Source organism: Podarcis filfolensis (assembly GCF_964270895.1).
Source record: "Podarcis filfolensis genome assembly, chromosome: 2".
Taxonomy (NCBI): domain Eukaryota; kingdom Metazoa; phylum Chordata; class Lepidosauria; order Squamata; family Lacertidae; genus Podarcis; species Podarcis filfolensis.
In genome coordinates, this window is record NC_139605.1 from 102528535 (window position 1) to 102546479 (window position 17945).

A 17945-nucleotide genomic window follows, 5' to 3' on the forward strand; every position below is an offset into this window, starting at 1 on the left:
GAAAACGCTTAATTAAAAGTTTCTGAGAGGCTGGAGGGTGTGGCTGGAATGTGGTTTGTGGGTTGTTGTTGTTGTTTTGCTTTTGTTGTTTTTAAGGGATGGCATCCAATTTCGTTGCACTTGTGCAATGTTGCACGTGTGTAATGACAATAAAGAATCTATCTATCTATCTATCTATCTATATGTTAGTCTAGACAAGGCCAACAAGATGTTGGGATTTGTAGAGAAGGCATGTAATAAACAGGTTGGTAGAGGGCCTAGTACAGGAATATGTTCATAACCTTGCAAGCAGAGTCCTATTTTAAATACAGACTGCTAGGGAGCCCAAGCATCTGTGCTGCTAAAACAACAGCCTTTTCCTGTTAAAAATGGGTTACATAGACTATGAACAAGGCAAAAGAAAATTTATTTGCCAGTTTATCTATAATGGGGAGCAGACATGTAATAGGGGCCTGTATAATAAGGTTCCTGGTTCAGTACCTGATATCTCTGCTGAAAAGCATCTTTGGTAACAGGCTTGTGTAAAGTCTTTGGCCACAACCTTAGGCAGACAGTATTGTGCTGGCAGACAAACAAGGTTATAAGACGTTGTCACAGAGAGTATTAAAGGCTTCAACTCTGTGCACACTTAGCTAGAAATAAATCCCAATGGGCATTGCGGGACTTGCTTCCTCATCAACATACTATGTGCTCAGTCCCTCCTGCCTGACTTCTGCCTCATCTCCAACTTGCATTTGACAAACAAAATCCAGCACTTGCAAACAAGAGTTTCTGCATTTGAAGCCGTCCATCATGCATGAATATATGAACCATACTTATCAACAATAACTTAACAAACAAAACAGTTAAAATATTTACTGGCTAAAGGTTTGGATGTGCTCTGGAAAGGAAATCAACTTTGCTTCAATCAGTTGGCCCAGTTCGCATGTCACAGCAAACCATAGTTTATGGTTCCTCTGTGTGTACTGACCTGGGCTGTTTCGCTGCCCCGCCCCCAGCATATGGAGAATACAAACTACTATAGCAAGCTTAGCATTATATTTGAACCAGATAACACTATTTGCTTTGCTTCAGACAAACCTTGATGATAAGGCAAGGTTTGTTCTTGGTTTAGCAGTTGTGGTTTGTTTGAGTGAAACAGTGATCCCTGGTTTGGACGTATCAGCTATGCCAGGGTTTGGAGTTTGTTTTCTTTGCATACTAGCAGGGAGGAGCAAATTAGGTGCAATTGGTTGGTACATGGTTAGTTATGGTGACATGTGAATGCTGCCATTGAAGGAAAAACTTTTTAAAAATGTTGCAGTCATAAAAACTAACCTGCCACATTCAAGCAGGCTTTAGCCAAAAGGCTTCAAAAGGAGCTGTATAAAGTCAACCTTGGGTTTTTTGTTTTTTTTTTTAATCAAGACAAAGCAGTTTTTGTGACCTTTTCAGGAAAAGAAACTGGAAAAAACTGCCTTGGTCATTGCTCAAGTTCAGTTTTGAGCTGTCTTTCTAACCTGAACAGCTTATTTCTTCCCAGATGAGATGTTTCTGTCCCTAATCTGTTCACCAAGGCAATTTGCAAAGTCAGTTGGTTACTTGCCTTGAGCAATGCCTAGAGTATTATTTGAACTCTTGAATTCCACAGAGCCACTACCTATTTTCTTCTTTTAAACACTTGAGAAATAGCCACCATGTTCTCTTTCCTTCCTTATTTTTTTATTTAAACCAGTTGGTTTCAAACAAATACTTTAGGCCATGGTTCTTCTTTCTCTTGTTCCAACAGTTGCTGTGTTTGAACATCCAGATTAATCTTAATTATACCATATGCCAGGATGGGCAATGTATGGCCTGTGTGCAGAACATCCAGCTGAGTTTTGCTTGGCTCTTCTAGCTACTAGTAAGGTCAATAATCTCAATTCTTTGGATTTTGTTCCTTATGTAACCAAAATGCTACTAGAGGGAAGGTATCAACAGGCTTGGGAATACCCACAGTTTCAGAAGTTTTTTGGGTTTTTTTTAAAGCTTGGGAGATGAGAAACCTCCTGGTAAGTTTCCTCGGGAGGTGGGGTGTGGAATGGAGTACCCTGGAAAGGGCATGGCTGGCTGGTTCGGACCTGAATTCAAAACAGCAACATGTTGTTGCAGATCCCCTTTGTTCCTTTCCTAAAACATCTCTCTCACCCTTATTGTTTCTGACAGCAACTCAAAAACATGGGATACTTATGTATCCTAAAGATTCAGAATTAAAAAGGCTGATTGTAAACTGCTGTGGGGCTTGTTTGTTTGTTTGTTACAATTAAGCGTTATATAACTTATGAAATAAATAAAAAGAACCCCTCAATTTGTAGGAGGGGAGATATCTTCAGAATTTTAAAGTTCATGGTTTTATGAGTAAAATGGTACCTCGGGTTACTTTACGAGTAAAGTGGTACCTCGGGTTACAGATGCTTCAGCTTACTTACGCTTCAGTTTACAGACTCCGCTAACCCAGAAATAGTACCTCGGGTTAAGAACTTTACTTCAGGATTAGAACAGAAATCATGCGGCGACAGGGGGAGGCCCCATTAGCTAAAGTGGTACCTCAGGTTAAGAACAGTTTCAGGTTAAGAACGGACCTCCAGAACGAGTTATGTTCTTAACCTGAGGTACCACTGTACTTTGGACGTTGGCCAAGGTCAGATCTATTGAGGGTGTTCAGGGTCTGTTCAGAAAGATTGTTGTCTAGACTGAGCCTTTTGGATGCTACCAGTTGAAAACAAGTCCCAATACTTGCATCTTCAGTTCCACTATTAAGGAACTGTGGAGACGTAACATAATACAAGCAAAAAATATTTGGTAATCCTTCACCATTGTCATGCATCAGTGAAATTTGTACTGCCATGGACGTGCTTGAGATTTGAAGAGCCTAAAAGGCAGCAACAAAAAACAGACAAAGTACTGTTCCTCTGTCACACTATTTTGGAACGACCGTCAGCTTGAATGTGTGGGCCCTGGGGTGGGTTGCCCTCTGGTTTAGGATGGGTCGAGGCACCATTTGAGATGTGTATTTAAGAAAAGAAAAGAAAAAAAGAGGAAAGGTGGGGACAAAGAAAAAGACCTGCAGATAGAGGCGGGCATATGACTAGCTAAAAATTAAATGGCTCTTCAGATTGGGGGTCCAGATGGGTGCTGGGTCTGGAAGTGGTAAAAAAACAACAACCACTAATGCATAGGGCTATATCCTACACTTCCATGTATGTGAAAACGGTGCCTGTACAGTAATGCATGTCAAAGACCTGGCTGCCTGTTCTGCCTTGTGTACGCATGGTGGAAAAACAAACAAACACAGTAGGCGATAGGTTGCTGCTGTTTGGGCACATGGCAAAACAGACGTTTGTGGTATCCTACCGAGATTAAATGCGCCTTTATAAAAGTTGTTTGGCAAGCAGGAATTGAACAGGGGTGGCATTAGCTACTGGTGTGGAGATCCAGTAATGGGAGGAAACATGAACAGCTAAGCTTTGCCAGCAAAAGGTGGCAGCCCTGATTATGCAGAAGAAATTGCCTGGCACAAAGCAGTCCGGAGCCTGTCTGTAAGAGGCCCGCCTGTTCTTATTTCTTTGCTCTTGCATCATTTTGTTTGCTTGAGGAGGAAGCTGATCTAAAAACGTTAGTAGCAGCAGATATTGTTTGCTTGTAGACCTGTTTTGTTTTTTTAATTCACTGTACTTACTGCTTTAATCTGCTGAGGCCAGGGTTTTCTGTTAAAAATCTCTTCTTTCTAAATTTTTCCAAACACTTACAATTATTCCAGGCAGGTGAGGATGCAGCAGTGTGCCTGTCTTCTGTGTGTTTTCCACTTAACAAGCAATAGAAGGAGAGAGGAAACACTTCAGGCTTGTACACCTATTGAATGAAAGCACTAGTGGAAATGTATGCCTGTTTACTTGGAAGTAAGTCCTATCCTTTCAGTGGGACTTACTCCAAGTAAGTGTGCATTGGATGTAATCCTTAAACAATTTGCGTGCGCGCGCGCACACACACACACACACACACACTTTTATTTCCCATACTCCTCAAACCTATGTGACAAATACATTTCTAGTGCCCAAAGCTTGTTCAGAAGCACAGGTCAGAGGCGATAATGTTTCTGAGGAATAGTTGCTGGAAACCACAGGAGGGGACAGTGCTCAGATCCTGCTTTGTGGGGCTTCCTATAGGCATCTGGTTGGTCATTGTGAGATCCAGATGGTGGTTTAGATGGGCCTCTGGCCCGATCCTGCACTGTTCTTCTTGCGTTCTTAAATTCGCTTCAACGCACTGGGGTCTTTTTGTGATCCTGTGGCGTTGCTCTTTCTGTGAGCAGCTGATAGTGGAATTAAAATAACACCATATTCCCCATTATATTCCCCAGGCACAAGATCCTAATACAGTGGTACCTCGGGTTACATACGCTTCAGGTTACAGACTCCGCTAACCCAGAAATAGTACCTCGGGTTAAGAACTTTGCTTCAGGATGAGAACAGAAATTGTGCTCCGGCGGCGCGGCAGCAGCAGCAGCAGGAGGCCCCATTAGCTAAAGTGATGCTTCAGGTTAAGAACAGTTTCAGGTTAAGTACGGACCTCCGGAACGAATTAAGTACTTAACCCGAGGTACCACTGTATATGTGTAGCAAGTTCATTTTCAGCAAAGATCCAGCTTCTCTCTGCTCTTGGCTCTTTAATTAGTGGTTTCCTTCCTGCAACTTTCTTTTAAAGTGGCATATGTCCCTTAGCTGAGGAGAAACATGGGAAAACACTAAAAAGAAAAAAGTAGACTGGCAATGATGAGGTAAACAGTTGCCCATTCTGAAAGAAACTGCTACAGTCAGAAAGAGGAACTGAGCGCTATTCACAAAGCATCCCTCTCTCCAAGTCTTATCTCTTGAAATGATCTTCAATGCAGGTGATATTTTGCCCTCACACTTATCATGTTTCCATCAGCTCTCTGTCTTCTTGAACATTACAATGCATCTATTACTCCGTGACAAGGGAACAGATCCTTAAGTTTCTGGGAACTTTAGTGGAGTCAAGGGCCATACAGTGATACCTCGGGTTACATACGCTTCAGGTTACATATGCTTCAGGTTACAGACTCCGCTAACCCAGAAATAGTACCTCGGGTTAAGAACTTTGCTTCAGGATGAGAACAGAAATTGCGCAGCAGTGGTGTGGCGGCAGCGAGAGACCCCATTAGATAAAGTGGTGCTTCAGGTTAAGAACAGTTTCAAGTTAAGAACGGACCTCCGGAACGAATTAAGTATGTAACCAGAGGTACCACTGTACAGTGCAACTGGCATAAATTATACAGTGGTACCTCGGGTTAAGAACTTAATTCGTTCCGGAGGTCCGTTCTTAACCTGAAACTGTTCTTAACCTGAGGCACCACTTTAGCTAATGGGGCCTCCTGCTGCTGCTGTTGCCACGCCGCCGGAGAACGATTTCTGTTCTCATCCTGAAGCAAAGTTCTTAACCCGAGGTACTATTTCTGGGTTAGTGGAGTCTGTAACCTGAAGCGTCTGTAACCCGAGGTACCAGTGTAATTTGCAATAATAAGATAAGCAAAGACAGGTTCCTGCTGCAAAGAACTTTCAACTGTTTTTTAATGGTACGTAATAGGGGAAGGGGCAAAAGTGATAAAATAGTTGAGTAGGTGGGACAAAATGAGACAAGCTAACAAATGATACGTGTGAACAGTGAGCTGGATGGGGGGAAAACTTTCCAAACTCAGAAACGTTCAAGTGGTATATCAAGGCCCACATTATACCCAGGCCGCTGCCCAGCCTTTCTTTCCTGGGTCTTGTTATTATTGGGACTTGGTTCCTGCAAACCTGTAATCTCCTCGACAGGTGAAGCAGGTGACGGCAGCTTTATCATAGACTACAGGCTTGATGTGAGGTCAGGATGTTGAATTGCTTTCACCTCGACTTTTTTCTGTTTTTGTTTCTGCAGATCCTGTACTTCAGGTGCCTCTACATGTGGAAGAGTAAGTCTGCTCTCTTTCTTTCTCCCCCCTCCCCTGATTCCTGCAGATACAAACCTGGAAAAAGTCGTCCAGGCAAGCGCTTTAAAGTTACAGGGGTGGTCAGTGAATTAGCCCAGGTAGCCGATGCAAAGATCCCAGTTCAGTAAGAAGAATAATGTGCTTGCAAACGATAGTATATGAATTCATGAGGGGAAGATGTTTCCAGTCCATTCCATCCTTAGAATCTCTCTATGCCGAACTCCGCAGAGGAAGTGGGGAGACTCCAGAACTCTAGAAGGGATCAGAAGGCTGCTTTTGCCATAATCTGGTATTTTTGGATTACCAGCCGAATATTTACCCTAGGAAACAGAGACAAATTCAGTCCTTATTCCATTCTGCAGCTCACTTAGCCCACAAACAAACAAACTTACTTTGTCTTCCCAATAGACTGTGAGTTAGGTAGGAAAGGTTTCTTCTTGCAAAGTGATTTTCAGTTGTGCAAGGGGGTCACAGTTGTCTCTGATTTCCATTTATCTCCTCTTTGCCGATGCAGCCCTAATACTTCCCACACTGTTTCTGAGGATCCACTGACCCCCCAGGACAGGCTTGTGGGAAAAGGGGCAAAAGGGGCAAAGTAGGAGATGTGGGAAAGCCTCATATTCTGCAAGCACTTTCATAGTTCTTAGCCCTAGGCTTCTAAAAATCCTTGGCCATATTTCCATTTTAAGTAGGTTGCCTGGGCCTGTTTAGCAGCTTGTTCCGAGCAAATTAATTTGGAAGCAAGTTTCATTGTCTTCTAAGTGAGCACACTTAGTTATTGTGCTGTAAAAGTGATTTTTGACTGCATTTCATTACAAAGATGCCGGGAAGCCTTATGCTGACATTGTGCTTTCCAGAATATTATTTTATTTAAGCGAATGCCCTATAGCTAGCTGATCTCGCCAGCTTTTTACTTGGCCTGTGGCCATACTTTTAACTAAATCAGAAATTAACACACTGGGAGTTTCTTTAGTGACTTAACTCTATGCTAGAAGAAAATTCACCAGTTAAATTTCTGCACGTCAGGCTGCTGTTAAAGCCAGCAGTGCAAGACAAGTAAAACATGTTAACTTACAGTAAGTGTGGGTTGTTTTGATGTCATTTAGCAGAAGCATTATTGCAAACATTCCCTAGAACTAAAATATAACCTGGCTTGTCCAAAATGTAGTCACCCTTATAAGAATATTGTGGTGGAGAACAATATGGTCTCTCAAGACTAGGGCTCTGTATTGCCATGGAAAGTATTCTAAGATTTAATTTTCAAAATGGCACAACCTGCTGCCAACTAGTTTCCAAACATACTTAACATTTTAAAAATCTGGTTTTTGCAAACAGAAACCTGTGTGTACCAATTCCAAATTGTGACTGTAACTAAGCTGTCGTCATCAAGTTATTTCACGTAACATGACTTGGTAATTGAAGTCGATGGTACCATTCAGATACAACAAATTTCAGAATGATAAACCATGGCTTTACCCAGTTGGAAACCAGTGTTCACATGCTTCCTTCTCCCTTCTGCTGTGCACCTTATTTCCAGACTTAAACCAGTTTCCTATGATGTCCAAACAGGGAAATAGCGGCCACTTGCTCTCTCCTCCCTTCTCTTTTGATCTGAAATCTGATATTTCCATACTTTCCTGTGACATTTGGGCAATCCCTACAAGCCAGGATATCAAACCAGAATTTGATTTGGGCAATCCCTACAAGCCAGGATATCAAACCAAAATTTGATCCTGGTTTGATATACAAGTTTATGGAGAAATCTTAAACCATAATCTCTCCATTCAAGATTTCCCCATAAACTTGGATATCAAACCAGGATCAAATTCTGGGTTGATATCCTGGCTTGTAGGGGCTGCCCAAACCACGATTTAAGAAGGGGTGGCTTACAGCATCGTCATATTGATTGTATTAATCATCGCAGCAATAGCTAGAACCATTTACATAGCACAGCAGACAAAACAAATTCGGTTAAACACCAGATTACCTTCTCCCCAAAGCCAGGATGAACAATTGCACCTTTAGCATTTTCACAGTGGGCAAGGCAGATACAATTCCCCCCTCCCTTTTGGTTACCCTTTCCTATATGGTGGTACCTCGGAAGTCAAACGGAATCCGTTCCGGTAATACGTTCAACTTCCAAAACGTTTGGAAACCAAGGCGCGGCTTTTGATTGGCTGCAGGAACTTCCTGCAGCCAATCGGAAGCCGCGTCGGATGTTCTGGTTCCAAAGAACGCTCGCAATCTGGAACACTCACTTCCGGGTTTGCACCGTTTGGGAGCCAAAACGTTTGACTCGCAAGATCCAAGGTACGACTGCAGTCTTTTACAGAATGTCCAAGAAATTTATCTTTGAAGCACAAAGTTGAGTCCTGTCTGGCATAGGTAGCTGGTAGAATGGACTGTGCTTCGTCAGGCACAAGGCGAGAGGTGCCATTTTTCATGTCTGCCTGCATTAACAAAATGAGCACAATAGCACAGTGGCGTAGCGTGGGTTGTCAGCACCCGGGGCAAGGCAAGTAATTTGCGCCCCCTAACCCGTGGATTTGCGCCCCCTAACCCATGGATTTGCCCTAACCCCAGATGTTGCGCCCGGTGCGGCCCGCCCCCCCCTGCACCCCCCACGCTACGCCACTGCAATAGCATGTGGGCTGCACTCGGAGCCGGCCCGCCCATTAGGTGGGATCGGGCGGCACCCGCAAGGGGCAGCACCCCTGTTCTGCCCCCCAGCGTTGTCGCTGGTTTCCCCTGGCCTCTAATGGTAGAGAGGGACTGGTGGCAAAGCTTTGTGGGAATACCAGCCATTCTGCCAGGTCAGCTACATGGGGGGCACTCCGCTTCTCAGCTTTCCTGCCAGGGTGGTTGTGGAGCTCCCCCCACCACACCCTGGCAGTGTGGCAGGTGCTGAAACACCTTGGGCTGCCCCCAGCTGGGCTAAACCCTTTCCTTCTGAAGTTCTAGCATTTTTGCTTTTTGTTCTACTTGGGTGATGTTTTTCATACAGGAGAGCATTCAAAATGGCATCCTTCAATCTGAAGTTGTGCAGCCTTGCTCTGCACCCCAGAACTCTTATCATTTTCTCTAGTTGCATGTGGAGATTAGGGCTTTTCTCCCCCCCTTTTTTTTAAATCAGTAGTTAGAATTCTACTTTATTCTAATTATTCGGGTGAGAATAAAGACCCTTAGCCATAAAGTGCATTTAGATTTGTACTTTTCTATCAGCTAACAAATTACAGCCGTTTGTGGTACTAGATCTGAAGATTTATGGAAACAGCAGTGTACTTGAAATAAAGGAATGTTTTCAGGAAGGAGCACTGAAGACTGGAACAGAGTCATTAAACTAACATCAATGGAAAGGTGGCACGTTACTTGCAAAATGACTGTGTTTATCCTGTCCCACATGGGACTGGATCTCTGGTGACACCACATTTTACTTTCCCCCCCTAAAGAGAGAGAGAGAAGTAGCTGCCTTCACCAGGAAGCAAAAACTGAATATTGTTGTGCTCGCCCCCGATGCACAATATTAATTGCTGTTTTAATAACTTCTTAAGTCCTAGACCAGCCTTTCTTCCCGATCCGAATGATGGAAGTCTGTACACGCTTGGTGGCAAGAATAATGAAGGCTTGACCGTACGTATAACATAATCGGACAATAGCTGCATTGTTTCAATAGAATAAGACACACGGCAACACAAGCCATGCTTTCTTTTAGCACATATAAAGGTTATCCCTGCTGCTCAGAGCATGTCTTTTCTGCCAGCCTTGATTTTTTAAAAAAGTAACTCTGCAGAAAGAAGCATGTCTATCCTTCAAAGAACATGCTTTACCTATACCTATCTTTATTCCAGTGCATGCGAACAAATCTAGTATTGTGGTTGAAAGTTTTCCCATTCTGGTTCAGGGGCCAAGGATGTCATAGTTCACCAATTCATACATAACTGCAAACTTGAGATTTGCCTGAGCTCGGAAGTTGGACGGGAAAATTGGAACAGGCAGGGATGGGGGTAAGAAAGGGCAGGAAGAATTGTGAGCCTAGTTGTCCTTTGGTGTTACGTGAGAATCAGCCTTGTGTAGCAAAAGGGAAAAGATGCATCGTATGCAAACATGACCAGGGAGTGTGGCGTTCTTTGTTCAAATAAAGAACAGACCCACAGACAAATCTACTTACTATTCCTCTAGGCAGCAGACATATCCATCGATAGTCACGTTGTGCAGAGATTTAGGCAGTTCTTGCACTTACCAGAATCATGTCCTACTTTGGCAATTAGCTAATGAGATTGTCAAGTTTTGGCGCCAACTTTGGGAACCTGTTTCCAAGAATTGATACACCCACATCATAGTGCCAGCTTTTCTGGATTCCCAGACACTTGCTGCAAGAACAGGAAGGAACCGAACCCTTTACGGAGTTCATTGTGAGCTTCATGAACATGTTTCTGACTTTATAATATGTCTAATTTACGGGAGTCTTATCAGACACTTTGGATAATTTTTGGATAATGTATTACACATGCAGCAATTTGCAAGAGATTAACCAGTTCTTGGGCACTTAATTATAGCCTTAAGGAATCACACTATTCAAGCAACCTTGTCAAGAACTACAACTTATTCCAGAAATACCTGGGTCCCTTATTTTGTATTGCTTCCAGTATTAATTTCAGTACATGCTGCCTCTGTAGTTCTTTCCAAATAGATGGAGTGTTAAACAGCCATGATCAGACACCCTTACAGGCACTCGTTGCATAGTTGCTTCAGAGCTGCAGTTTTTTGTGATGAAATAAAAGAGATAATTAATGGCTTCGGGTGAGTTTCTTTTCCTCAGTCTGTTACAACTTCCTCAATATAGCTGCAGCAAATAAATACTTTCTCTCGCATGCACCAAAAGACACAGAGAGAGGAGCAAAATGTCTTGCATGCACAAGGCAATCCCTGGTATTGTCAGGGCTTGTTGTTGTTAAGAACCAGGTAGAAAGACCTCTCTCTGTCCAAAAGTCTCTGCAAGGGCTACATGAGCAATGGAGCTGGCATATGGCAGTGGCTTGTGTTCCCGATGCTCCCGTTGTTTTTTGTGTAGGTGGCAGACTTTTCCTGAATATTCTTTCTTTTGATCTCTTCTGCCCTTTTGAACGTTGATAAAAGTTACATAGTGGAAGGGCACCCTTCTAGACTTTGGAAAGTACATTAAGGTCCTGGGGGTAGCTGCTACGCTACATTTTTTTTACATCTTCCCACAAAGAAAGGAAAATTGCAGTGTGCTTACAAGCTGCTGTAAAATGCACCTGTGAGTCCAAACCAAAGGCCAGGCGGAACAGCTCTGTCTTGCAGGCCCTGCGGAAAGATGTCAAGTCCCGCAGGGCCCTAGTCTCTTGTGACAGAGCGTTCCACCAAGTCGGGGCCAGTACTGAAAAGGCCCTGGCCCTAATTGAGACTACTTGAATGATGGCCATGTGTCCTAGGCACCTAGATACATGAACCCTATCCTAAGAGTATCTGCTGGAGCCTTGGCAGGGGGTTGGTCGAAATGACCTTCAGGATGCCTTCTGGATGTGCCGTTCTGTGATCCTGTGAGTGCAGCATCAGTGCTCTCAAGATCTCCTTGCTGCACATCGGACATGAACTTCTGCAATAAAATAAGTATATCAAAATCAACGCAGAAGGGGGTGAGCCCTGGCTCCCACCTCTCTCTCAGGACCAGGGAGATGTCAGATTTGGTTGGTCGGTGTGGTAGAGGAAACATCAGACATGGACTGAGGAGATCAAGGTTCTTTGGGCCAGTCTGCCTCTTAGTCTAACGTACACTGTGAGGATAAAATGGTGAGGCGGAAGAACGTGATCCTTTAAACAAAAAACAAAAAAACTTACAAGTCAGTCTGTGTTTCTGTTTGGTACTAAAATGCATTTATATCTGCCTGTTTTCTGCTCATTGCTCCATATTAGTATAATATGCGTTGGGGCTTTGTGGGAGCAAGTGGCGCCTAAATTGTCACCGTTACCTCGCCCCCCCCCTTCTTGTGAGAAATGCACATTTGAACGTTTAGGAGGGAGAGAAGGGGGGGGAGAGATAACATCTGTTTCTCTTTCCTGTGGTATTTCTCAAAATGGAGACCCAGATTCTATCTAGGACATGTGAGCAGTGTTGCAATATGTAATAACGTTGGGTGTGGGGAGAGAATAGCAGACCTTCCATTTTCAATAACGGAGTGGAAGAGCAAAAGGGGACTAAGGAACATGATTGGGCTCTTCCTTCAGAAGCAATTGCCATCTCTGAATATTTATGTTTGAACTTGAAACGATGATATGTTGTTGTAGCAATGGAAAGGTATCCAGGTCACAGCTTCACCGATGCAAGCCTTTTGTCGTGTCATATGACGCAGGGTACATGCAGATCGCAGATAAGCCCAAATAGCCCTGACGTACATTAATCTGCCAGAGCAGGCAAACCCCTAAACTCCTTCAACCCTAGGACGACAGCACGCTTAGAAATGGCGTTTGCTGCTGATTTCTTGTTATGTCGCAAATCTCGGTCAATGCTGAATATGAAATTGAGATGGCTAAAGTGAATAATTCTATTCCAGAAACTGCCATTCACCATTCCCGAGCTAGTTCAAGCATCTCCTTGCCGCAGTTCAGATGGAATTCTGTACATGGGTAAGACTCCATTTGATTCCTCAAAGTTAGCTTGAGTGCATTTTAGGACACTGTCACAGAAGTTGTTGCATGGAAAAACTTCCCCTCTTCCAGCTCTTCTATCCCCATCGGTATTTTCTGGTATTTACGCCTAGCTTTTGATTCCTTAGGGATGCGGGTGGCGCTGTGGGTTAAACCACAGAGCCTAGGACTTGCCAATCAGAAGGTTGGCGGTTCGAATCCCCGCAACGGGGTGAGCTCCCGTTGCTCGGTCCCTGCTCCTGCCAACCTAGCAGTTCGAAAGCATGTCAAAGTGCAAGTAGATAAATAGATACCACTCCGGCGGGAAGGTAAACGGCACTGCTCTGGTTCACCAGAAGCGGCTTAGTCATGCTGGCCACGTAACCCGGAAGCTGAAGATGAGCGCCACAACCCCAGAATCGGCCACGACTGGACCTAATGGTCAGGGGCCCCTTTACCTTTTACCTTTGATTCCTTACGACCACACAAAAGCACCTGTGACACACTGTTTTGTCCCTGGTCTTTTTAAACGTGTTTGTGTGTATATAATCTCTTTCATGCTCAAAATAGACCTCTGTCTTAGCCAGACCACCCAGAGCTATCTCCATGTAGGTTTCAGATAGCTGGGTTTAATTTTACGTTCTGCACATTGACTGGAGTCACAGACAACACCCCTTGCCAGTTCCTTGAGTAGTTTTGCATGGCTAGCATGCATCATTGAGCTCTGATAGGGCTCCTTGCTTGCCCAAGTGGAATTACAGAGTGGTATGTGCTCCGCCTACTTTTGCTTCTGGCCCCACCCACGACCAGCGATGTTGCCCCTAGAAGGTTGCCTAGAAAGGAACGTGACCTCCAGCTCTACCATAAAGCACACTGTGCTGTAAAAGCAATGTTCTGAGTAGCCAGTTGCTGGTTGGCAGGAAACAGAGGAACGGGGTGTTTTCAGAATTGATTTTAGCAGTACTAAAATGCTGATATTTCCTATTTAGGAAAGAAGCAAGACAGCTGGTATGTGGTGGACCTCATGACAGGGGAAAAACAGCAGACCTTAACTTCTTCATTTGCCGAAAGCCTGTGTCCGTCTACATCTCTCCTGTATCTTGGTCGAACAGGTAACACACACACACACACACACACACACACACACACCCTCTCCCCTGCTTCAAAGGTAGCTTTTGAAAGCCAAGCCAGCCAGACCTGAAAGGAATAAGCTCATCGTAATGAAGTTTATTTAACATATCTAGATGAAGGCTTCATGCTAAAAAATCATTAACTTTCACCTAACAATGGGACTGTGCCGTTTGCATGCATTCGACGGAGTTTACAATGGCTGCTCGCCCTTTGGTGGATTGTTCGTCGTTTTATTTTATTCAGGCAGAAACGAGTTATCCCACGTCATCCACAAACTAATTGGGTCTTGTCAAAATGGCTGTTGAACAAGGCCAGGGAGGATCCATTTGGCCCAGCATCCTCTTGGCCACAGTGGCCCACCCCCTGCAGCTGGGAACCTGTGAAGGCAGTGGTAGCCCCCTGCCCACTTGTATCTGCTGTTATTCATGGGCAGGGACGCAGGTGGCGCTGTGGTCTAAACCACTGAGCCTCTTGGGCTTGCCAATCGGAAGGTTGGCGGTTCGAATCTCTGTGACGGACTGAGCTCCCATTGCTCTGTCCCAGCTCCTGCCAACCTAGCAATTCGAAAGCACGCCAGTGCAAGTAGATAAATAGGTACCACTGCAGCAGGAAGGTAAACGGTGTTTCTGCACTCTCTGATTTCCGTCATGGTGTTCTGTTGCACCAGAAGTGGTTTAGTCATGCTGGCCACATCACCCGGAAAGCTGTCTGCGGACAAACGCCGGCTCCCTCAGCCTGAAAAGTGAGATGAGCACCGCAACCCCATAGTTGCCTTTGACTGGACTTAACTGTCCAGGGGTCCTTTACCTTTACCTTTTTTACCTTATTAATAGGCTGCCTCTTAGCCTGGAGGTCCAATGTAGCTTGTCATTACTTCAGTCCATTTCTAGAAAGTAAAGAGGCGAGTCTGGCTGACCACAAGGGGTGTGGGATGGGAGGGAGCAGCAATAACTTTTCTTGAGTGCCTGAATGTTGGTGGCTTGTACTTACCTGGAAATCTGCTAAGAATGCAGTGAGCTAGGAAGACGGGCTCATAGCTCAGTCTTAACGGCACGTATTTTGAATGCTGGTTGCAGGTTCAATCCCTACAGGCATCACCTGTTTTTTTAAAAAAGAAAGAACAGGTAACAGGTGATAGCAAAGACTTCTCTGTCCCTGCCTGAGATCTCAGGGGAGCTGTTGCCAGTCAGAGGAGACAATAGAAGGACTAATAGTCTGACTTGATATAAAGCTAACTTCCTGTGTTCCAAGGACCCTCAGCAGGCCATTTTGCAGAGAGGGCACCTCAAGTATGTTATTTTGCTGGGTGTGGGAGCCAAAACGCCTGCATGTTCCTGTCTGAACGTGGCCTTTGGTCTTTGAACTCGATAGGGTTTTCAGGAGTGCGAGATCCTGTCTTGTAACCATATCATTAGTCACAGCGCAGAAGCCAGGGGCTCCTCAATCCGCAGTCTCAGAAACTGGAAAATACGCTTTGAAGGTTACAGGAGGCGCCACTCAGCCATGATCTGTGAGATTCTAGCTTTTAAGACAGATGCTAGTCCACATTCAGAGGCAGACGTGTAGTTTCATGAACTGGAAAAAAAGTCTATAATCAGAAATTGAGCAGCAAATTATAAGAGGAGTCAGATTTTCTTTTCAAAACACTGCAGGATGGGTGTTTAAATCTGCTAATCATGGGGAGGAAATTTGCAAAAAAATACAATGATGTTAAGATATCCACATACTTTGTTTTGAGGAACCTCTGGCAAGAGAGGTGGATGCTTGGTTTTGTTTGACACAGTATGAATTGAAATATTGGGATTATTATTATTTTTGAACAGAGTACACCATCACCATGTATGATACCAAGAGTAAGGAGCTACGATGGAACGCCACTTACTTTGACTACGCTGCCACCTTGCCTGATGAAGACGTCCAATATAGTAAGACCTGGGGTTTTAATTTCAGGCTGAAATGCTAATACTGTACATTTCATATAACCATGAGTTCGCAAAGGCTTCGTGCGATTGCTTGCATCTCTTTCCCTTGCAGAAATGTCCCACTTTGCATCTAACGGAGACGGACTGGTGGTCACTGTGGACAGCGAGTCAGGCGATGTCTTGTGGATCCAGAATTACGGCTCCCCTGTTGTAGCCTTTTATATCTGGCAGCGGGAAGGGTTGTGGAAAGTGATGCATACAAATGTGGGCATCGAGACCCTGCGCTATCTCACCTTCATGTCTGGCGAAGTCGGACGCATCACTAAGTGGAAGTATCCCTTTCCCAAAGAAACAGAGGCCAAAAGCAAATTGATGTGAGTACAATTTCTGCCCCTCCTAAATGGTATTATTAAAAAAATGTGTTTATTGTGTCAGGTCAACTTGGTTATTATCTAGCATGGAATTAAAACGTGCTTTCACTGTGGTCTCCCATTGCCTGCAAGTAACCTATGATTTTTTTAAAAAAATAATAATTGTACACTTCGCTTCTGCAGATTATGTAACAAAATCACCCTATATTAAATAATTTGCATGTTCACAGAGGGCTTTTCCAAATGATTGTTTTACTGTCAATCTTTTTTTTTTTAGTGCCAGACTGCCTCAGTACCCAACCACCCCAAAAATACAATCCAAACAGAAATCCAAGATGTGATGGGTGTAATGGGATATTCCTGAAACCGAAATCATTCATTTGATTTCTGTTTGAGGAATATCTCATGTATCAGTAGCCTCTTGAGAGGTTAAAATCTTCTAGCAAAATCCCTGCTCCATAACCCTGCCCTGCTTTTTGTGAATGTTCCCCTCCCCTGCCCTTTAAATATATTGGTAGACTCTTGCTTCTCCTTTGCCATAGTGTATTTCTTCCCTGTTCTTACAATAATGACTGTGATCCAAAGACTTGCTTCAGGGACCCCAATTTCCACCACATTGATCCATGTGCAACATCTCATAGTGACTGGGAGGTGTTGGGGGTGCTGAAATGAGATAGGCAGATCCACAGGAATCCAGGTCAATTTTTTAAAATCAGCCAATGACTTTACTTAGCGATAGCATAGCTATTTTTCCCCCCCTGTAGCAAGGAATATATTTCACTATTATTCATGTACTGGAACTAGCACCTCTATAGGTTTGTTTGGCTTCTTGTCATCTGGGAAGGCCTGGAGTGACAGGAGATCAGGACATACGAACGTTTAAGTAACGAAAATAAGAGTTGTATGTTTGTTTTTACAATACACCGTAAAAAACCAACACTTACACAATTCAGTTTACTATCCTGCAGTCATGCTCAAAGATTTTATTTGATATTTCAAGATCTTTCTGTGAAAGTTTAGTCATACCTTGAAAGTTGAACACCTTGGAGCTCAGATGTTTTTGCTCCCGAATGCCGCAAACCCGGAAGTGATTGTTTCAGTTTGCGAATGTTCTTTGGAATCTGAACGTCCGTCGCGGCTTCCAGTTGGCTACAGGAGCTTCCTGCAGCCAATCGGAAGCCGTACCTTGGTTTCTGAACTGTTTTGGAAGTCGAACGGCCAATCAGAAGCCGCAGAAGCTCCATCAGATGTTTGACTTCCCAGAGAATGTTTGAAAACCAGAACACTCACTTCCGGGTTTTGATCGTTCGTGAGCCGATTTTTTCGGAAGCCAAGGTGTTCGAGATCCAAGGTACAACTGTATCTTAAATAAAGAAGTAAACGGCAGGCTTTGTAATATTTTCTTCCTGTCTCCCTTCTAGGCCAACCCTCTACGTAGGGAAATACTCTACGGGCTTGTATGCATCGCCATCGATGGTTCACGAAGGAGTGGCTATTATGGTAAGCTGGGCAAGAGGCCTCATCTTTAGGAAGGACAATTTCCAGAATCTTGAATCCAGATGCAAAAAAACAGAGAAAGGAACCTGAGCTCTTTTCCTGCATTTCTTCGCAATAGGAACTCATAATCCAGTTTCTACAGTGTGCCTGTCGGTATCTGTCTTGGGTGTGAAATGGTTTTTAATTGATCAGTCCCATTGGGATGTATCATTGGAAGTGATTACAAAAATGAAACGAATGAATAGATGCCTTAGGGTGAATTTTATTTATTTATTTATTTAATCATTTGTCCCAATTGTGGGAAAATATTTTATTCGTGTAAATGACAAGAATCAAAGGCTTATTTTGTTCAAAGCAAAAAAGAATAAGCAA

General features: G+C 43.8%; 1 protein-coding gene across 1 annotated transcript in view; it reads left to right on the plus strand.

Moving 5' to 3' along the window:
• ERN1 (endoplasmic reticulum to nucleus signaling 1) overlaps positions 1 to 17945 on the plus strand; it is a 60705-nt gene that overhangs the window by 25666 nt on the left and 17094 nt on the right. Inside the window, exons 3-9 of the mRNA XM_083598622.1 lie at positions 5956 to 5989; positions 9559 to 9637; positions 12580 to 12652; positions 13642 to 13764; positions 15607 to 15708; positions 15818 to 16079; positions 17498 to 17576. Coding sequence (XP_083454748.1) covers positions 5956 to 5989; positions 9559 to 9637; positions 12580 to 12652; positions 13642 to 13764; positions 15607 to 15708; positions 15818 to 16079; positions 17498 to 17576 — 752 coding nt within the window. The remainder of the gene's footprint in view (positions 1 to 5955; positions 5990 to 9558; positions 9638 to 12579; positions 12653 to 13641; positions 13765 to 15606; positions 15709 to 15817; positions 16080 to 17497; positions 17577 to 17945) is intronic.